General features: G+C 34.4%; 1 protein-coding gene and 1 long non-coding RNA gene across 7 annotated transcripts in view; one reads left to right on the top strand and one right to left on the bottom strand.

The window, feature by feature from the left end:
• LOC100376985 (uncharacterized) overlaps nucleotides 1–24,306 on the bottom strand; it is a 109,877-nt gene that overhangs the window by 23,322 nt on the left and 62,249 nt on the right. For 4 of the 6 annotated variants that reach the window (XM_085500418.1, XM_085500421.1, XM_085500417.1 and 1 more), the window contains 2 exons: nucleotides 8,557–8,644; nucleotides 4,250–4,312 (listed from right to left, as the gene is read on the bottom strand). In XM_085500418.1, the coding sequence (XP_085356544.1) occupies nucleotides 4,250–4,312; nucleotides 8,557–8,644 (151 nt within the window). The remainder of the gene's footprint in view (nucleotides 1–4,249; nucleotides 4,313–8,556; nucleotides 8,645–24,306) is intronic. The other 2 variants (XM_085500423.1, XM_085500422.1) reach the window with 1 other exon arrangement.
• LOC144344405 (uncharacterized) lies at nucleotides 16,228–17,076 on the top strand. The gene is made up of 2 exons (XR_013419164.2): nucleotides 16,228–16,413; nucleotides 16,898–17,076. It is a non-coding gene; the product is annotated as an uncharacterized LOC144344405 (long non-coding RNA).

Below are 24,306 nucleotides of genomic sequence, written 5' to 3'. Positions count from 1 at the left end.
GAAATTCACTGCAACTCCCTAGGATCCCAGTGAAATTCACTGCAACTCCCTAGGATCCCAGTGAAATTCACTACAACTCCCTAGGATCCCAATGAAATTCACTACAACTCCCTAGAACACTAGTGAAATTCACTACAACTCCCTAGGACCCCCTAAATTTCACAATTTTCTGTTTCTCTCAAAATATATAAAGCTGTTTACAGTTAGGCCAGGAAAAAAAAATTCTGTTTCTCGTTTCATGTAAATTTAAAAATGAGACGGCGAGACGTTTTTTTTTTTTTTGAATATTGAGCTAAAATGGGAGAAATTTGAGACAAGTGCAAGAACAAGCGCATTTTGGAATGCTTTAGAAGGAAAAAAACATGTCCAAGGTGCATAGTTCGAAATGATGCATGCGGAAACGAGAAAAGAAATACCGAATGACATTTTGCAAGTGTTTTCAATGACACAGAAATATCTAAACTTGTAGTCAGTACATGTATAACAAATTCACATCATTTTTCGTAAAAAATATTTTAACTAGGTATATGGATCCTGACTGTAATTTTGTTCATCCAATTAACTTGAGTACCAATATTAAACTGTCACATGTTACTTTAACGGCTTCACAGGATGTTCAATTATCGGCATAAATATGATCCTCAGTGGTATTGCACACCTGAATCGCATGCCCATATTTGGAGATGTTCAATAAAATCAGAAATGTTGTAAAGCTATTCATTTTGTGTAGTGAAATAATCTTTGACTTTTCAAAGTATATTCATCTGTCATCGTCAATGCACGGTAATCTCATACGAAATGAATCAGGTTTATCACATCTTAGACGATTACAATTTTGAAAGAAATACGAGTTCTAATTTGCATATTTTCTATTACTGTATTGTAGAGAAGATTTGCTCTGAATAACAGAAATCCAGTATGGAATAGAAATTGTGTAGTCTCTATAGAGTGGAATGAGATGATCATGAATATCGCTTAAGAGAACATAGAAAATTAGAGTCTGTGAATCATGCTTATAATGACTTTAGATGTTTAAACCATGTTCTGTCATACTGTAAAATACTTTATTTTATCTAGAATTAATTTTCGCTGAAAAGACTTTTGGGTGATTTATATGGAATTTATTTTCACTAATTTTTGTATTTTACAGTATTTGGAAAGTTTATAGAGCTCTCAGCATTGCTATGAATTAACCACTTTACATGTTATTCATGGATAACTATGGCAACCAAATCAAACTACTCGACATAAAAGAGGCGGCGTTTATCTGCTCACCGCTATGCCAACCATCCACCTCGCACCCCGATGGTGCTGGCACTGCATAAACAGTTTGGTTTAGAAACTTTTTATGTTTATTATGTAATTAAACTAGTTACAATATGTACTATATAATATTTGATTCAATTGAAGAACTGAAGTTATTAGAAAATGAACAATATGTATAGTTTCAAAACAATTGGACTGTGGTTTTCAACAAGAATTCGAAAATATCACTTTACACCAAAAATGACAAAAGTATTCACCAAAATTAGATAATTGAAGATATCATCAAGATATGAACAAGTCTGAGAGAGGTCCACGTGTAGTACCTATATACGTAATATCAAAACAATCAGACAAGAAGTCGAAAATATCACTTTTCATCCAAAATTGCAAAAATATTCATCAAAATTAGAGATTTGAAGATATAACGAAATGAACAAATCTGAGAGATGTCTGCCAAGGTACATATACACCAAGTATCAAAACAAAAACAATTGTAGTTTTCAAAAAGAAGTTGAAAAAGTAAAAAGTTGACATGGACGGCGACGGACAATCATTCATATGATAAGCTCCACTCGACAGCGATCCTGAGCAAAGCTAAAAATATGTACTAAAAATACAGAAAGCAGTCGCAGAAGATATCACCATGAAATAAACAAATCTGACAAAAAGCCACAATGAACAATCACCTATAATAACAGCTATACTCTGTCATCTTCCATGACAGCAGAGCTAAAAAGACGCAATAATTGGCTATAGAATCCATTTGGTAATGTCCATTATCCATTAGTCGTCGAGGGCTCCCTATAATCATTGGCCAATTTACTGCCATGTATGCAAGATATTTTATCCAGGTGATATACATCCCATAAAGTGTGATTAGTCAAGATGTTTTTACCATTTGAAATTTGTAAAACGTTTATAAACAGTTCAAATAAATAACAATCATGCCGATATAAAACCAAGCGTACAATAACACAAATGATATTGTAAATCAACATTTCTGGAATTTTCTTAAATTAAACAAAAACATTGTGTTACATTCATATTCAACTTTTATTCAATTATTTATATAATACATATCAGGTGACTTTGTGACTTTTACAAATTATGGTTAATGTGTTAGAAATTACCTTTAATTAATTTCCATAAATTAAGTGGATATGTTCTTGATTAATTTTTGTAACTCCTGTGTGTTTGCGAAGCACACAAAGAAGATAATGAGTTTGGTGTGTAAATCTGTTCGAATCAAATTGGGTACATGTTTAGTATTTGTCATGTCTGTGCATATTAAGTAGCTAATTTGCATATTCTTATTCAAGGCTGTGTAAAACAAAAAATCTGGGGGTTTTGATAACATAAATGCGTACAAATTGATGGCTCTTTCACGGTGTGATAAGATTTGCTGCTGTTAGTGTAGGCACCACGATATTGATTACAAATGCAATGCAAAATAAAAATAGAATATCCAGTCTCCAACATTTGACGACAAATATTTGCCAATCTATAATTGTATATTCTACACACATACAAATATTGGCACAAATATAATAGCAATCAAATTGACTTGAGATTGATATGCACATGTATGCACTGACTTTTACAGATCATGAATTGATCGGTTGGCAACTTACAATAAATGTTTTTCATCACATAGTTTATCAGCTATAGAAAGTAATTATGTATAATTTTCATTAATTTAACACATAGATATAAGAATTGTTTCAACAAAACAGTGCCATGAGGACTGACTAAGCAGCTATTACCCTATCAAGACCACACATCTTCATCAGGTGCTATCTAACTACATACATACATTTTGTCAACAGAATGTTGAATGTTGGGTAACTTTTTTTCACACTCAACACACCCTTGTTATTAAAAAAAATACCAAAAAATGAAATAAAAGATATACTGGATAATATCAACTGTTAGTTGTTATAATTGCTGTCTGTGCAGGTTATTATTGTGTTTGTTTCATTCAAAACTGTACATCACATGGTGATATAGATATACTTAACTATTTATTAAACTTGTTTTTTTTTTAATCTGGAAAACATGTAATTTTTGAGCCAAAATATGACTTATGTTAAAATGGTTTAAGTCATTTGGCTTTATCTATATCTGCATCTTAGTTCATCACAGTTTTGCTGTTCATCCCCCTGACTCCTCATTGAGAAAAGGCGCATGGGTGTTTATTGAGAGTATTCAGCGTAATTTTCAACTATGTTACAGAGAAAAAGCTAAAAAAGAATTTCAGTTTCTTCTAGTCTGCTTATTCTACTATCAATTTTGCATTTTATATCTCCCAGCTATATAGTTTGTTTCTTGCCTTGCAGCATACATTTTCCAAATATCAAAATTTAGGAACAAGTTAAGCAATTTATTGTTATTTTTGTTTGTTTACCCTTGGACCACCATCTTTTTTTTTCTTGCCTTGCCGATTTGTGTTTTTTTTTATAATTTTTTTTTTGTGCCAATTTTGGATCAAAAGGAAATAATTTCTCATTTAGTACAGACTGTCATTAAAATTTTGTAAAAGGAAATGTAAGTTAACATTGATGTTCAGCAAATAAAGACGAATGAGGATTTTATACACCTATTTCACGAATCCAACCCAATCAGGAATGCCCAAGCATTGCCTTTTGAAAATAGCTGAAGAGTGAAAAGTAACCCTTCTAAAGAAAATAAGACGAGTTTAGCTCCCCTTGGCAAAATTTTGCACGAGCGAATCACTCACGATCAGTTCTTTTCCTTAAAAGGAAATGCCCTACAACAACAGGTCAACAGCAAAAAACAATTAATAATACATGTATTATACCTCTAACATTTTCTTCTGCGAGTAACAGCCGCTAAAATAAAAGCATAGAATACTGTCTTTGTACATGATTGGTAGTGTAACACGAGGTCGTTTGTCTGTCTGTCTTTCTGTCTGTCTGTCTGTCTTTCTGTCTGTCTTTCTGTCTGTATATCAGTTCTTACTAACCTAACAACAGCTGCACTCTGTAGACCATCTGTAGGACTTTCCATATACATATCAGGTGCAAGGCTGTTGGTTAGATTTTGGAGAACAATGGAGTACAATTAGATATCTTCAAGTCTGATAACGGTTTGTCAGCTCAAACAAGCCTCAACATTCAAGATATTTATTTTTATTTTGCAGATTTCATTTTTGGTGGTTTATAACATATCAAATCTACTGCAGACAGACAGCACAGTCACCTGTTGTTAGCTGAGATTCAGTACAATAAATTATGGTGACCATTGTACTATGACAGTATGGCGACAAAATAATGCATGCAGATGATGGGAAACAACAGACAGAATCGATATACATTACTAGTCTATCCTGTTGTCAGCCGGGATTCTGTACAATAAATGATTTTGATCATTGTACTATGACAGTATGGAGACAAAATAATGAATGCAGATGATGGAAACCGCTGACAGAATCGATATACATTACTAGTCATCTATAGATATGTAACAAATAGTCGCTAAAAACTAGAACTGATTTTCTCATTGTCATAATGCAAAGAAATATTGATGAGAAGACTGATGATGTATGTTAAAAAGCAGGCGTCAGTCACGCAACATCCATTATCCACATCGTGGAACCTATAGAAGCGCTGTGATGCATGAAATTCCAATAAATGAAAGTTACATTGTCTCCCTCTTTTGAATCAAACTCAAGATTCAATTATTTTATTTCCACAAGGAAGAATATTCATTAAAAGATCGAAAGAGAATGCTAGGAGCATGGAAAAATGAGGTGTCAAATGGTTTATTGTATACTACCCCCGGTAGTTGATTATTGACACGTATGTTCAGTCTTTCAGTGCATGTTATTCGTTAAGGTTTATCTTATTTCGGGTTTAACCCCAAGCTGATTTAAAAATACATCAAAATATTTCAGGGAATGGTCTGCAATTAATTCTGACATAATTGCATGAATAGAATGAGGAATCACTAAAACAACATAACTGCTTTTTGTATCGCAATTACAGGATATATTTACTAATGTAAAACAACTCTAGTTTCTTGACTGACAAGATTTCCATTAAAACACTTCAGAATGACAGATGAAGAGATTCGTGGAGTGCTGTAAACACTCCCGTTGTGAGGTCTCTAATGGATGCCACCCAACATTCATTGGTGGTCGCTTAATATCTCCTCAACAACCGATCCTGCATATCCCGGCAGTAATAAGTGAAGAAGTAATAAGCATCTCCATAATGGAAAGATACACATCCTGTTTTTCCGGGTTTCCTGCAATTCACCCAAGGGCTTTCAATCGCTCATAATACATGCAGTTCGAAACACACAAATTCAGATCACAAGTTCATTCTAATCAAGTGAAATGAGAATTAGCAAAACAGAAAAAAGTTTAAAGTTAATTTGTTTTTAGGTTTGAAAAATTGCCATGATTTTATAGGGTTGACCATTCAAAACTCTTGGGTGGGAGATGGTAAAACTACTATGTAAAATAATTATTTTCCTTTATTTAGTGATATCGGGTTTCCATGACGATATTCCAATAATTATTTTTAGCTTGCCCCCATCAAATGTGTGTGGGATTTTTTTCTTGTGACTGTAATTTGTTCTGTAATTTTCTTTTCGGAACTTTTTTTAAAAATTTTCTCTGCACAGCAATTCAATACCCCGACACCCCCATCCCAACCCTATTTCAAAAGGTGAATCCCGTACCAGGGTATAACGATATAAGTTGTGTTCACGTTACATGAAGTACGGGCTAAGATTTAAGCTGATTTAGGCTTATCTAGCATATTTGCATTTCGGCTAGACCCAATTGCGTCCACGCACAGGGAGGGCCAGTCGTTAGCACGGGCTAAGGGCTGCCATTAGTCGGTGAGCTTTGGTAAGCCGCTATTTACGAACGAAAAATGGATGACACGCGCGAGGTTCTATTTCTGCTGCTGGCATGTTTCATTCTAATTTTGAAGCGACGTGCACAGGAACGCGAGAGAAGACGGACCACTTATTTGGATGCACATAAACAGTATACAACGGGCGTAACAGAATACAGCGTTTTATTAATGCATGTCGTAGACAGCGAACCAAATTTATTTTGTCTACGATTGGAGCTGCTGTACGCTCTACTACAGTGACCCGATTAGTGTGGAAGTGAGCGCAGAGTAATGACTGGTGGAATGGGACAATTTTCACACCCAAAGGTCGCCGCAGAGGGCGCTTAGCCCTGGGCTAAGCGTTCGCGCATACTTCTTCTACTTCGCGCATACTTCTAGACCGCGTCTTAAATTCGGATCAGATTTAACCCGTACTTAGCATTCCTTAGCCCGTGCTAAGCGTTCACGCACGTTTTCTTAGCACGGGCTAAGAAATTTGACCTCTTAGCCCGGGCTAAGGAGCTGTGCGTGAACGCAACTATAAAATGAATCTACACAACGAGGATATTATTTACAACACCTCAATGTGTAAGTTTTAAAAGCAGCACTTAAATCTGCAATTAACACGCCTGCAGCTTATACCCACTTCACTATCCAGACACCATTATCACTACATGACACATGTTCAAAATATTCCACCTTTAACTATAATGACTCTTGTTTTTGGTATTATATATATGTAATATTTTTTGCAAATTCAGAGAACATATTACAACGGAACGTGCATGTTCTTACTTCATTCAGGAACTAACAGTAACTAAAATATCCCTAAAATATTAAGCAAAATAGATAATCAATTTGTATGCTTTTTTTTTTCACTTCAAACTACATTTGTGACTAATTTCCTCAAAATACTACAAATTGTAAATCTCGAACAAGAATAAAATTAGCAACTTATGGCAATTAGGTAATTCCATATTCACATATTTGAACTTAAAACAATTGAACTTGAGCTCTCTTTGTAATCTGAAGACTGAATTGATTGAGACTTTTGTACACACCAAAGTTAAAAAAAAATGCATGGTTTGAACTTTTAAAAATCACTACATTTATGCTATTTAAGATAGAGGGTCTGTGGCAAAGATAAAGATATGTGCAGGTTTTGAGCATCTCTATTGGAAGGACAAATGTAAGTTAACTACACTGTCCAGATCTTTTAGCTGACGTACTTCACATGATAGGAAACATAAAAGTTTAAAAGCACATTCAAAGGAGACTTAGATTGTAATCAGTAAAATAACACCACTGAATAACAGATAGAATAAACAGTGGTCAATTACACTGCAATAACAAATAAACTTCAGTCTATTATCAACTTGATATGTGAAATGAACGAAACAAATAGGTTAGTATGTTGAAGTTAATTGCCAACATGATTTCATCTGAATCTCAAAGTGCAATACTATTGATTTTTCTCAGCTTCTCATAAAATATACAATGTCAGAACCAAATAGCTGACACAATGATGCCATTATTTTTTTCATACTTGCCTTTTATTGGGTTTTTAAAATAACAAATAGCTCCATGCTACAAACAAGGCAGCCATTTTGTTTTTCTTAGACTGTGCAACAGAAAGTATCCATACATTAACAGCAATGGATTCAATATTTGGTTCTCTCATCTTAATTGGTGAGTTAGGGGGTTATGAAAATCATATCTGTTTAATCTTGGTTCTAGAATTGTATTAGTTGAATGCATAACAGTAACTCAACAGACTGACTTGAATTTAAGAATATTGAATATAAAACTGGCATTGTAACACTGCATGTGACAATATGCAAATTTCCTTATAAAACCATGTCCAAACTGTTGAACTCATCTAACTGGGTACATTGAGTAAAAAATCACCCAACCAATTGAAAACATTGAAAGATACATAACAATGTGAACCAGGAACCCATCAATGTATGCCTGTGCCTTACATTATCATATATAATAAGACGATCAGCCACTTTTTAAAAAAAATAAAAAATAAATCTTATTCACAAGAATTTATAAGATACGATTTGCAACTTAGATATTAATGTACGGTGATAGGTGCTAAAGTTTGTATTCCATGTGTGCGTGGATCAAACCAATTTCTAACCAATGGTACCACAGAATGTAGTTGACACTTGAACAAATTTGAGTACAATGTACGTGAACAGAAACAAGGGAGTCTATCAGAGTATTCATAAAACGCAATACATACGTACCAGTAATATATGCTTTGCAAATATGCAAACGCTAACCAGTTCTTTCACAAACTCACTGATTTGTATGTTAATTTATCATGCGCTTTAGTAATCATCTTACAGTTCTCGTGAAACGCTCATCGTATATGACGCCACTTGCATACCATTATCTTAGAAATGCATCGACTCACCTATATATATCACCGCCCTGCACAGCTTGTGCAACAGTTCTCTTGCCTTTTGGTCTGTCTGGTCTTGGCTCACCAGCCATGTTGCAATCTAGTAAAAAAAAACATACACAATAGTAGTTGATAGGTGCAACAAAATATTGCTCTTGATTGGGAATAGATGGAAATAAAGTTCTATAACAGAATAGATTTGACCTTGATATGACATTCATGAGGTGAGTTTGTGAACTTTAGATTTCAAGGTGGTATTTTCAATATAAAACAAGAAAATGTTGAGGATACAGTATTAGGAACATAATGCAAAAGTCACTAGTATCATATATTCTTGTGTATGTATCACTGTTCACAACACTTTCTATAAAAATTTACTATGGTTCAGGGGTCAGGAACTAGATTAGTTCCACGACATGGGCAAATTTTACTAGAAACCCAGACCCAGGCACATGGGCAAATTTTACTAGAAACCCAGACCCAGGCACATGGGCAAATTTTACTAAAAACCCAGACCCAGGCACATGGGCAAACTTTACTAGAAACCCAGACCCAGGCACATGGGCAAATTTTACTAAAAACCCAGACCCAGGCACATGGGCAAACTTTACTAGAAACCCAGACCCAGGCACATGGGCAAATTTTACTAAAAACCCAGACGCAGGCACATGGGCAAACTTTACTAGAAACCCAGACCCAGGCACATTTTACTAAAAACCCAGACGCAGGCACATGGGCAAATTTTACTAAAAACCCAGACCCAGGCACATGGGCAAACTTTACTAGAAACCCAGACCCAGGCACATGGGCACATTTTACTAGAAACCCAGACCCAGGTACATGGGCAAATTTTACTAAAAACCCAGACCCAGGCACATGGGCAAACTTTACTAGAAACCCAGATCCAGGCACATGGGCAAATTTTACTAAAACCCAGACCCAGGCACATGGGCAAACTTTACGTGAAACCCAAACCCAGACCCAGGCACATGGGCAAATTTTACTAAAAACCCAGACCCAGGCACATGGGCAAACTTTACTAGAAACCCAGACCCAGGCACATGGGCAAATTTTACTAGAAACCCAGACCCAGGCACATGGGCAAATTTTACTAGAAACCGAAACCCAGGCACATGAGCAAATTTTACTAAAAACCCAGACCCAGGCACATGGGCAAACTTTACGAGAAACCCAGACCCAGGCACATGGGCAAATTTTACTAAAAACCCAGACCCAGGCACATGGGCAAACTTTACTAGAAACCCAGACCCAGGCACATGGGCAAATTTTACTAGAAACCCAGACCCAGGCACATGGGCAAATTTTACTAGAAACCCAGACCCAGGCACATGGGCAAATTAGGAATACCTACTAATCGACATGATAGCTTCGTAATTTGGGGAAGGTGGGGGTGAAAGTGCACCATGCAAGTTTCCAAATGTGTAAAGGAAAATAAAGGAAAGAAGTACAATACAATGTTGGTAAGCGATACAAAGGAAATATCTCCTTACGACAGCGACTTGATACAACTACATTGATGCTGGAGGTCACCATATTTGTTCTCGCGTTCAATAATACGGTGATAATCACGATAATAAAAAATCATACATGTAATTTCTTAGACCTTTTCATAATGTAAACTGATACATTTCATCTCCCGAGCGCTTGCTTCGTTTTTGTACAACACACTGGAAATAACAAAATGGCTGACACCATCATAAATTGCTGGTCATAAAAAATAGAATACGCATGCGCATCATTATGCAAATTAGTCCACTCATGTATTCATGCAATTGGGCATGAAAAACTTAAAAAAAAAAAAAAAAAAATACATAAAAAATGCTAAATTTTAATTAAAATGTAAAATACAACAATGAATTGCAGCAGCCAATCATTAGTAACATTCTTACCAAGTTACATAAAAATCGTTTTAATGCTTCCTGAGATACAACTGAAATAGCTTAAAATTCACACATTATTATGCAGATGAGCTCATTAATATGCATGGATGTCAACCAAAAACTAAGCAAATCTGCGCATTGCCCCAGACAAGCTATATACCAAGTTTCATTGAAATCCGAACATTGGTTCTTGAGATATCGATGGGACACACACACACACACACACACACACACACACACACACACACACACACACACACACACACACACACAGACACACAGACAGACACACTAACTGCAAAGACTCCCTTTTTGTGCTTCGCACACGGGAGTCAAAAATTTATTAATCATTATGCCAATTAGGTAATTAATATGGCACAGATTTTCACCCAAAATTAATCAAATCTGCGCATTAGTTCAGAGCATCTATGTGCCAAGTTTCATTAAAATCGAAAGAGTGGTTCTTTAGACATAAAGTGGTGAATTTTAGAATTTTACCTACAGGGACATAACTGTATCTTTATTTGTTTTGAATAATTATTATGGAATTCAGTAAAAATTTTAGTTTTTCTGCTGTAACTATTCAAAACAGTCATCTACCGGTAGTATGTTACCAGTAGTATTAGAACAAGCATTTTTAAAATAAAATCCAGTAAATATATTATCTCCCTCTATGGTTTTCTAGTATAATGTACGACAGGTCAGTGAAAATAAATTGAATATACCTTTATTGCGGTTTTCAGTGAAAATTAATTCAACAAAAAATAATCTATACTATTGATTCTATGTTGAACAGAAAATATTACTTTTATACCCTGGTTGTTCTACGTCATTGAACCTTGGGACATTAGGGAATAATATAAAATTATCAGAAAATGTTCATGTTTACAAAAACACTACAGGTTACATACCGGTAGTGATTTTGCAGGGAAAGCACATTAGGGAATTTACACCACTCAATACATGCAACCTGTCAATTCCTGGAATGGATTTGGGTTCAAAGAAATAATATATGCAAATAAGAAAATCAGAAAAATCCATTAACAGAAAAGTGGCCGGAAAACATAAGAGTGTCATTCTTCATGTTATTAATAAAAAGCATTTTAGTAATCTCTCGGTGTCTAAACCTTCAACTTCCGCAAATGTGAGTAATAATTACCTCTGCGGCACAGAGGAACTGATACAACAAACAGAAGAATATCAAGCATACATAAGACGCTAAATATATTTACGGGACAAAGATTGATTTCCATTAAGTCAACAACCAACGGTAATTACATTCTGTATGCGTATTAATCTGGCAAATAGATGCCCTAGAGAGAAACAGCAGCTTACTCGATAAATGGTGTGATATATTATTATGGTTACTATCACTTCTGCATGGTACTGTGTGGAAGCAGTTCAATTGTGAAGGCGTTGAACAGTATAGATATGCAATATGCTAGTACCGTATATGCATCATTGAACCAGAATAAGTCTGGGATGAAGAATTTCTATTAATTTTCATTAAAATTGTATATAATATATAATCCCCGATTATTGATTAACTAATTACGAATACTGTTAAATAACTACTGGTACAGTCAAATTTGTATTAGAAGCCGCATCCCTAATAGAAGTCGCACCCAACTTTTTTGAATATTTGAAAACCAAAAATTCATTTCTCATATGTGTAGATGCTCTAATAGAAGCCACATCCCCTCTGTTGCATTGTACCATTTTAATAGAAGCTGCGGTTTCTAATTTTACAGTAATTTTGAATAAAATAAATGAACTACCAGTAATTGTAAATGATGTAAACTGACTAATTATAAATACACTTTTATTCCATGAAAATTCATTATGATAATATCATACAATCAATAAAATGTATCCAAAGGGTTGATTTAAATTATTTGATCGACATGTCTGGCTGTGGATTGATTATTTATACACTGCACTATATTAATTCTGAGAGAATTTGAAATTTAAGTGATTAATACATGCTTCATCTTGTCCGACAGAAAATATAAGAATGACCTTTCATAAGAAATAAAGGTATATTGATCATTTCAATTTAAGAGAGGATGTGGAAAGATTAAAAGCACTAGAAATTTTTGATATTTTGCAGCTGAGGAAAAGGTTTCATCTAATAAATGATGAAAAGTATGTAAAATGAATGGGTATCTTAACTTGTTACTATGGAAACAACGACCATGTGTTTTCACCTTTTGCATTGGTCCTACATTGGAAGCCTAGTTGGGTATAGGCAAATTCCCCACCCAAGATAACATCTACCTCAAGTTTCTTTACAATTGGTTATTAAGTTTATTTATTACAGTCGGTATTTTTATATTATAGTGTTTCTTTATAATTTCTGTAATTTTCAAATTTCATTTAGCGTTGTAGTTAACGGTGCTCACTTTTTTTCTACCGTAGCTTCTGCTACCTCTATTTACTAACAATTCTCTGTACTACGTAGAGTTTGGCTGTATCTACGAGTAGAGCTACACCTACCATTCTTAGACTTAAAGTTACGGATCACCATTTTTTCCATGTAGTTTACCATGTAGTCTACCATATCACTGTAGTTGCAGTCACGCTGCATCTACTACGACATCTCTGCTCTCATCAACAATCATGGTATTTGCAAATATTGTATTTCAGAATGTCTGTGATTTTTGCAATTCTGATCCATTGGAGAGGGGGGGGGGTTTCTCTGATAGTTTGCCATTTCCTCGAGTACAACTAGTTAATGACATGAAAATTACCTATCCTCAGGGTGGAGCTACGTCACAGACGTTCCACGTTGCTAAGACGCGCACCACTGTACCATGTATTTCTATGGGCTTTGTGCGCGCTGCTGTGGAACGCCGGTGGAGCCGGTGAAAATTCGAGAAAACAACACAAACTCAACTTTGAAGCAATCCTGAACAACCAAATTCACATATGTTACATACGTAGGGCTAATCTTGTTACACTGTTCAGGGGACTCTCAACAACCATCGCAAAGTACCGTTTTTTGTGAGTTTTTGGTCTTTGTTTTCACCGCGAGGGTTGCCAGGCGGTAGAAAATGCCCAGATGTCCGCCGGAGGATTAGTAATTATTATGCACAGACAAAATATGGATTACTTTGTTGGAGGTGACAAAGTTGACAATGAGACGAAAAAGTTTATGATATGCAAATTATCTAATTAATATGCAGAACCAGAGCATAAAACTAATTTGTGGGAGGTGACAAAGTTTATAACGACAGTGATAGGGTTAATTGAGATAGTGGAGTAATAGGTGATTTTCCGAACAATTGCGAGATCTCGCGAGATGCATGAAAGACGCGCGTCGAACGTCTGCCGCAAAAATCGAACGATTTGATTTTGAACTAGAATTTCTTTATTTCGCAGCTTACATTGACCGGCCGATCTTCGACAGAGGAATATTGCTTCCGAATACCCTCACTTAATCGAAATTGTCTATCATCAAATGTGGACAGCACATTATTAAGCATGGAAATGTCCCCGAAATACTTTCGCGTTTGTCGAATCCCACGCAATGTTTGACGCGACTACGACGCTATGACCTTTGTTTGTCCTGTTTTTACGTTCGATTTCACGCATAACGCGTGATTCTCGCAGTGTACGGAAAATGGTCTATTGTCTGCATACATTAAATGTAATTATGTCAGCATTACAGCAAATCCCATGGTTGATGTACGAAAACAAACAAATTTATTTATTTTTACAGTCTTTATATCATTTAAATACTATACATTCCATTAATTTTAAAATTATTAATTTAATTTATAACTGAGAAATCATGTAATATGATCAAAATGTTACAGTCTGCTAATCAGACACCAGCCATTATACTGCATACTTTAATAAACGTTCCTAAATAGAATATTGAATTATTAACTTTATAATATTACATCATGTTGAAATAAACACATTCATTAAACTGTCTGACCCAAAAAAGACATGACCCAAGAATTACTGATTAGGACAAAGAAATTTCTACACACAGGCACAAGAAAACAAGTCTAATTTAAGAAAAAACATTCTCGCCCACTAAAGTAATTAGAAAAACTTGGGGGGGGGGGGGGCAATAGAAATCATATCTATTTTTTTCTGGTATGAGAAAACTCAAAATTAACTCTGGCAAGAAAGCAGGTGTTACCTGAGAGTAAAGAAATCCAATCTATTTCCCTCAAAATTAACTGATTTTCCCCTCAATGACCGGAGGCATCTCATTAATCCTCTGTTTATCCTAAAGGCAGGTGCAAATAGAAAATTTCAACACTGGAAAATATGACAAGAGATGTGTTGAATTCAAGACACATTACGGATCTGTGGTGAATGAGTACGTGTGGGTGTAAGCCTGAAATCTACACAGGAATCACACAAGCTCTATTATAATAGGTGACCTATTCCATTAATAGGGAGTAAGTTTTCATGAAAATCAAATGTTTATCCTCTTCTTTTGCATTCTATGAGTGTAATTATCGATGTCCTTTGCCTAATGTATTTGAAAAGTCAATTTTCATTGCACCTTGGGACATACAGCAATTTTAAACTCCTGTAGCACAATACATGCAATTGTTACACTGACAATAACTTGCTATTAAATACCGTAATTAGGGAAACATTTTTTAGGCAGCAAGCAGTAATAAGAAACAGGATTTTGTTGACAGACTAAAAGAACTGTATACACTGTAATGTCATTCACTGGTTTTTAAATATTGCTATTTTCTTTGATAAGTGAAATTCTCTAAATTAAATCTATGTGAACTTGTAGGATTATACCGGTAATAGAACTCGCTGTTCCTCGGCCAAGTTTATAAACTTGAAATTTAATCCCAGTGAAATTAATAATCAAAGAAAGGTTTAAAAAAACTCCTGTGTGCTGAGAGTATTGGAGACACGTTAAAATTAATTCAAAATTTAAGATTTGCCTTTCAAATTAGTTTGACAACTAATATTTGTTTGTTTTTTGAGACGCACAACATGAAAACAGTGTGATTCACATTATCAAAAGTTCTAATAGATACAGAAAATAAATTTGATTTTTCATCCGTGGTTTTTAGTCTAATTAATTCCAGAGCACCTCTGATTTTGTGCTAATAATAGATAATCAATATGCATGTTTTATAACATTAAACTAATCATGTCTGTGGATTACCCCAATGAACCAAATGAATCATTATTGAATGAATGGTTCTTTATATATAGTAGTGGAACAGTCATAGAACAGCTACAAATTAGCTAATTATCATGCAAAATAGGTAATTAAGATGCATGGATTTCAACAAAAGCCTAATAAAATCTGTGCATTAAGCCCATAGCATCTATGCACCAAGTTTCATTAAAAACTAGCATACGGTTCTTGAGATATCAGTGGAATGGACAGACACAGACACACATACAGACAAGCTAACTGCAAAAACTCCCATTTTGTGCTTTGCACAAGGGCGTCAAAAATCTCAAAATGGTTAAAATAAATAGTTTTACAGTAATAATTGCCCCAGAAATATTTTTACAAACATATTTTTACAGGTTTGCATACTGACCATGAATCTATAATAAATAACCTAGTCATGCACAAAGATATTCTGAATGATGGTGTTTTGAAGAAAATAAATATATAAGTTGTTTACAGTGCCTGTCAATCTGATTAAAATCTGATGTAGTGTACGGGCTTTAATTATTTTGGCTATAAACTTATTTTAATTTTTATTATATTTGTTATTGATGCCCTTTTATTTTATTATTTTACTTTGATTTTGAGATTTTTTTTTTTTAATTCTGCGCTACCTACATCTGATCCGACGCCTATGTAACGAGATTTCAACGAGACCCACTATCGACGATTTTAGTCAACGAATCACATACCTCCTTCTATAGCGCACATGATGACGTCACCGGGTGGCAAACACACTCAAATAAAATGGCGGATTATACCGACGTTAGCGACCGTGAATAACACGGCTTTTCGGTAAGTTTATCATTGTCAAATGCAACGAAAGTCATTTTTATGTTAATATTGTGACTCGAATGGTTTTAGATCGTTATTCCGCATAGTTATTCTGGGAGTGTTGATTTTGTTTCCACCGATTCGACCGAACACCAGTGTCTTTTTCCAGTCGCCTGCCCTGGAGACGGGGGATGTTTTGTTGACGATCGGACCAAAATCGTCTACGGTATTGAAGCTGTAAATATTCATCAAATTGTATCAACATTTTGTACATTATACAATAACTCTTTATTAAAGTAATTGAGCTGATTTGGACTGGAATAAAATATTTTTTATTTGGAACACATCGCAATTGATCAGGAAATATTTGTTTGCTCCAATTTTCTGCGTCGATGCTGTGGGCCGGTGACCGTTATACAATTTAAAATCAGTTTGCATTGTTTACTATAGCTGTTTACAGTGTTCTAATCATTACGATTTACTTAGTTTTTTGCTTCCATTCTAGATAATTATGCTCAGTCATGTAAAATTGAAGCGATGACTGAATGAACGAACCTTGGCTGGCGAAGATGTATCTGGAAGTGTACACATTTGTTGGAAGTGAAAAAAATATTCAATGTAATGACAACAATTGTAAAATGCTGTGGAATTTCTTTTGCAAATAAAAATATACTAGCAATTTTCTATTAATGGTTTATTCAAGTGGGCAAAATATAATGTACAGAAAGATTGCTCGTATACACTGAAAAGTAAGCAACCGACAGCCTGTATAAAAGAGGGGCTGTGATTGGCTGTTACTTACGCGAGATTTGAACGGGACTTACATAGGCGTCGGATCATATGTAGGTAGAGCGGAATTAAAAAAAAATCAAAGTCAAAGTAAAATAATGAGATAAAAGGGCATTAATAACAAAAGTAATAAAAAATAAAATTAAAATAAGCTTATAGCCAAAATAATTAAAGCCCGTACACTACATCCGATTTTAATCAGATTGCAGTGCCTGTATAATATAAATTTGTCTGTTTTCCCAAAAATTTGAATCAAATAATAACTATTTCACCAACATTATCAGGGTAGACCCGCCATGAGGATAACAGTCAAGAACGCCATAGGGATCTCATCAGTTGTGACTTCAGAAGTGCATCTCTCTCTAAAAAATCTGAAAACGTTTCTTTCCTTTTTTTCCATTAAAAAACTAAAATTGAATTGAAACCTAAAACTCGTAATTTCAAAGAAGATAATATAATTCAATTTGCGGTAGTCACCAAGATATATACAGCTTTGTTCATTTCAATAGTAAGTTACATCATGGAAGGAATATTTAAAATGACAACAACGTCACACTCCATTTTATATCGATGTAAAGCTCTAATTACTTAATATTACCCATGGCCAGCGAGTCTGTATTTAAGATGCCCTACAGGGGTTCACTCCAGGAATATGGATAGCACTTTAATAAATGAGCAGCACGATGTAATTTCCTTTGATGAAACATGTACGCGTCAAAGCAGATTTAGTAGCAATTCCATTCAAATTAATTCCTGAAGAAATTTGTTGAGGTTAATGTGACATTGCATGGACAAATATGTTGCACCATAGACTATACTGTAAAATGACTAATTTTCACTGGGTTTAAATTTCACTGATTTACCATTTCAGGCATATTCAGTGGGTTTTAAATTCACGGTTTTATCATTTAGATAATATGTTTTATGCTAAATTTTACATATTCACTGGGTTTTAATTTAGCGCATTTTACAGTCAGCGAAATAAGCCAAATTAAAACCCTGTGAATAATTAACCATTTTACAGTATTATAGTCCTACTAGACTGCCTATATACTATACTATAGTCCTGGGTACGACGTTAAAACTACATCCGGTTGTGGAGTTTTTGTACTTGGGAGAATGAGGTTACCCTTTGCCACAACTACCTCCAGGTCACCCTTGGGCAAGGTGTAGCACCTGTCAGCCTTGGGTGCCAACTTCCCACATAACAAGTTCAGTTGACGTCAGTAAGGGCATGCAGTCGTAAAAGCCTTGCACCAACTCAACCTAAAATGTGAGGTATTACCTGATAAAGGCAACGTGTATGGTTTAATTATGTATATATTTATCCTGGGCAAGATTTTAAACTACATCCGGTTGTGGAGTCTATGGACTTGGGAGAATGAGGTTACCCTTTACCACAACTACCTCCAGGTCACCCTTGGGCAAAGTGTAGCACCTGTCAGCCTTGGGTGCCAACTTCCCACATAATAAGTTTGGTTGACGTCAGTAAGGGCATACGGTCATAAAAAACATTGCACCAACAGATCCGCATAGGTGGACAATATTTTATGTAAATATGTATATATACGTTTCAGTTTTCCTTAGCATTTGGCAGGGGGAATCGTAACCTCTTGTAGTGAGAACCAGTGTGACTGGCCTGCCAACGGGATGCTAAGGTTTTTATAGTAAAAGTTATCAGTCACTTCCATTAATGTAATTTCGTTTTATTTATTCGTAAATCAAAAATCACTATACTATACTATACTGATCTAACTGTGCTTTAATATTAATTTTTGTATGATATTAATAAACCATTGCCACATTCACAAATTTGGCAACAAGGGAAAGTAGTAATTAATGATAATTAACAAACTAATAATGTCATAAATTACAAATACTTAGCGGGCAGTGGGCGTCCTGTAGCACAAATTTAAATTTCATGTTAGGAATATAAGAATGAATTTACACGCATTTTATACTTTGTATATAAAACACGACTCAGCATGACAACCACCGCCCTTTATTTTCATGTCTAGAGGCATCACTTCGTGTTCAATATGGGTCCCACGCAACGTGCATAACAAGCGTAAAATGTTAATATGCACAACACAACAACTGTGAGGCTTTCTTCATTTTTTTTTGCACACAATGTTAAACTGATATCATCATTCACGTTAATGAGATCTTATTAAAATGAAAACAGAACAGACGTAACCATAGAAGCTCTTTCAGCACGTGAAACATTAAATGTGAGCAATGTGAGTAGACTATAAAGATACAGAGTTACTCGATTATGGCTTTTCAGTAATTTGAATGAATCCTGGGGAAGTTTACTCCCTTACTTATTTAAAATTAATTATTTCAATGCCACAAGACAATATATACATGTACATGCCTGTCACTATTTAAGTTTTCGAGTATTGATCGTTTGTCGAAATCAAACAACCTCCGACGATCTTCCTGGGGAGTTAATGACGTAACTCAATGAATCATCACTATTTGGAGGCAGACGAAAATTTAATCAATTAAAAAAATTAGTGCTGAACCCCCCCCCCCTTCCCCTCCATTATTGTGTAATTATATGCAAACTAACATATTATAAATGTAATTTAATTACGGTAAGTAATACCCGCAGCCATAATTCTAACTTTACACCTTTCAATATGACATCACAGGTGAATGCCAAATTCAATTTAAGTACTATTTTTGATGCAGTACGTATCATGTTTTCTTTGTTAGTAAGCTTATGCAGCGATGTAAATGACAAAGTTGAGTCTAAGTTTTAAATAAAAGGACATTTGCGTATTTCAGATGCACTTCTAATAGAACAAATACGGTACTCTGATTAAATTTCATGGAATAAATTGAAATAAATTATTATTACGTTGTTTTTTATAAGAAACTAATCAGCTGAAATCTTGGATGTATGCACAGAAAAAAAATTCATTGAACCTTTGGGTCAAAATTTACTTTGGCCACTTTACAAAAAAAAATATTTTTAATCAAGACATGTCATCAAATTAAATTATTCCCAATGTTATTAACAAATAAATTATGAAATAAATCATGAAAAATAAATAAAAATGTGGGACAAAATTTTTGGCGGGGAAAAAATATTGTTCAAAGGATAGAGGGTTGGTTAACAATAAGAAATAAGTAATCGGATTTCAGAAAATTGATATCACCAACATGTGTCACAATAGTGAATGTTGTGAAGTACAGATAAGAGTGGCATACATTCCTATTCTCTTGAAATTACAAGAACATTTTGATAAGTGGAAAATAAGCTTTTATTTCTATGTACTCCATTCTCTAGATACTCTGAGGTTAATCTTATCTGTGTCCATCACTATAATTAACTCAGCAGTTCATACTGAACCAGACTCTATCTGATGAACCCTTCTGTGTTTACAAATAACCCAGGCTTTAATCTAAAGACAGATGCTCCGTGTGCAACACAGATTATCACTCTGAGCGTAGATTCATGGTTTCATTTCAATTGATTTCACTATATAAGCATAATGACAAGAAATAATACATGGTAATGGATTCATTCTAGTATATGGTTCTGAAATCAGGACAGCTTCTTTGAAGATTACACGTCGCCTTGTAACACTTCAAATTTTGAAACTGGATGTGTGCTGTACGTGAAATTATGTAAATGAGACAGACGCATCATGGTTGTTTCGCTGGACCGTGCAGATTCATTTCTAAATATGTCACACTTTCATCAGGCTCACATCGCCCATTCGTCGCCCATTTATCATCCTGTCATTGGCCATTCAAACCAATCAGAAAGTAACCGTTTGTCGACAGGTTATTTTGAGTCAACTGATATTCAGTACGACACTCATCATGCAGCACATATTTGAATATCATGTATTTTACAGACATTATACATTACATGTTTCACAACAACTGTGGGGCATCAAATTTGAATCCGTCTCTCAAGGCTAAATCGACAAAGTACAATTATAATTCAATCTAGACACTTTTACATGAGATGAGATAAAGCTAGCGCCACTCTCTCCGTGCTGCGTTATTCAACATTTCTACGTGTACGTTCTTTCATCTTACCATGCACAGACCTGTAAACCATACAGGAAGCACTCAAAGCAATACAACAGGAATCAGAACAGGTGTTGTCCCACAATACAATTTCAGCGTGTTAAATCACTTGCCCTCACTTCCCTAACCATTACTTTTCCAACCAGCACATTCATATTTTCTGTAGTAACAATTACGCTTCATTAAACTAAGCGACTAATGGGGGGGGAAAAAAAATCAGTCTTCGTGTAGTGTATAAGTAATATATTCTCGAGCAGCTCATTTCATTATAATCATCATTACAGTACATCAATTTAGACTTCAACTCTATAAATATCAAACACGATCAGTATTTATGGGTCACAGACAATTAAACGCTTAATCAAGATTTATGTGCTGCCAAAACATGACTAATATATCATGCTAAAAAGCACAATGAACAATTCCGTATTGGCCAGTAAATGCATCTGTCAATTTATAAAGATGTTTTCACCACAACCACATGCCGGCATTTATAAAATTTATTTAATTATTAAGTTTGATATTAATTTACACAGCAATAATTTCATACATGTGTATTATCATACATCTCAAATGCTTGGGCCATTACCACCATCAGATCATATGACAACAATGCTATAGATTTCAGAGAATTTTGAATGAATGGGAATGTATTCTATTTTGTTCAAATTGTAGCCAAAATTGTGTAAATTATTTTCTAGCTTCGCTATCAGTATCCTTACTGATCCTAAAAATAACAATATCAGAGGTAAGACCAATAGCGAAATTAAGCAACTACAATCCTGGAACACACTACTGCAGCCATGTTAGAAGCCAGTGTAAAAAAGAGCACACTATATGGAGTTTTGAGGTCAATGTAATTGGTGCCAAAGGTCACAGGTTGATTTACAACAGACTCTCATAACTACTCATGCCAAACATTTTACAATCTATTCTTAAGGCTGGAATAGATTTATTTGAAATTGTACATTACCCAGGACTAAGTTGACCTACAACTAATATAATAACAGTCTATTCTTGAGACTAGTATGGATTTACCTCAATATGTACATTACCCAGGACTAAGTTGACCTACAACTAATATATTAACAGTCTATTCTTGAGACTAGTATGGATTTACCTCAATATGTACATTACCCAGGACTAAGTTGACCTACAACTAATATATTAACAGTCTATTCTTGAGACTAATATAGATTTACCTCAATATGTACATTACCCAGGACTAAGTTGACCTACAACTAATATATTAACAGTCTATTCTTGAGACTAATATAGATTTACCTCAATACGCACATTACCCAGGACTAAGTTGATCTATATACAACGAATATATTAACAGTCTATTCTTGAGACTAATATAGATTTACCTCAATACGTACATTACTCAGGACTAAGTTGACCTACAACTAATATATTAACAGTCTATTCTTGAAACTAATATAGATTTACCTCAATACGTACATTACTCAGGACTAAGTTGACCTACAACTAATATATTAACAGTCTATTCTAGAGACTAGTATGGATTTACCTCAATATGTACATTACCCAGGACTAAGTTGATCTATATACAACGAATATATTAACAGTCTATTCTTGAGACTAATATAGATTTACCTCAATACGTACATTACTCAGGACTAAGTTGACCTACAACTAATATATTAACAGTCTATTCTTGAAACTAATATAGATTTACCTCAATACGTACATTACTCAGGACTAAGTTGACCTACAACTAATATATTAACAGTCTATTCTTGAAACTAATATAGATTTACCTCAATACGTACATTACTCAGGACTAAGTTGACCTACAACTAATATATTAACAGTCTATTCTTGAGACTAGTATAAATTTACCTCAATATGTACATTACCCAGGACTAAGTTGACCTACAACTAATATAATAACAGTCTATTCTTGAGACTAGTATAAATTTACCTCAATATGTACATTACCCAGGACTAAGTTGACCTACAACTAATATATTAACAGTCTATTCTTGAAACTGATATAGATTTACCTCAATATGTACATTACCCAGGACTAAGTTGACCTACAACTAATATATTAACAGTCTATTCTTGAGACTAATATAGATTTACCTCAATACGTACATTACCCAGGACTAAGTTGACCTACAACTAATATATTAACAGTCTATTCTTGAGACTAGTATGGATTTACCTCAATATGTACATTACCCAGGACTAAGTTGACCTACAACTAATATATTAACAGTCTATTCTTGAAACTAATATAGATTTACCTCAATACGTACATTACCCAGGACTAAGTTGACCTACAACTAATATATTAACAGTCTATTCTTGAGACTAATATAGATTTACCTCAATACGTACATTACTCAGGACTAAGTTGACCTACAACTAATATATTAACAGTCTATTCTTGAGACTAGTATAAATTTACCTCAATATGTACATTACCCAGGACTAAGTTGACCTATAACTAATATATTAACAGTCTATTCTTGAAACTAATATAGATTTACCTCAATATGTACATTACCCAGGACTAAGTTGACCTACAACTAATATATTAACAGTCTATTCTTGAGACTAATATAGATTTACCTCAATATGTACATTACCCAGGACTAAGTTGACCTACAACTAATACATTTACACTCTATTCTTGGTAGAGATTTTTACCTCAAGTGCACATTACCAAGGGAGTGAGGGAACATATTTACATTCTTCAAACGAATGAATTCTACATGTTGTAAATTCAATAACACACTGCAGTTGAATCCCTGATAACTGTTTTTAATTTGAGTCTATTACCTGCATGTTGAGTCAACCGTATACATTTCCGTCTAAAGGGTATAGGATTTAAAACAAATCAGTCTTCTTACAAGTTTCTAATGTTGTCATTAGTGAACCATTAAATGAGTCTACATCTGTTATTCTATAAAACCTCTGTAATTTGTTTTATGTATATCTGAGAAATTCATGACTTTTCTCCTCTGAGGCAGTCATGCAGGCATATATTTATTTTAAGTACATGTAAAAACCACGATACAAAATGTCTTTGAATTCTGATTT

The sequence above is a fragment of the Saccoglossus kowalevskii genome, chromosome 6, assembly GCF_978046115.1.
Source record: "Saccoglossus kowalevskii chromosome 6, keSacKowa6.1, whole genome shotgun sequence".
Taxonomy (NCBI): domain Eukaryota; kingdom Metazoa; phylum Hemichordata; class Enteropneusta; family Harrimaniidae; genus Saccoglossus; species Saccoglossus kowalevskii.
Note: the sequence above shows the minus strand (reverse complement) of the source record. Positions and strands in the feature narration are given on the sequence as shown.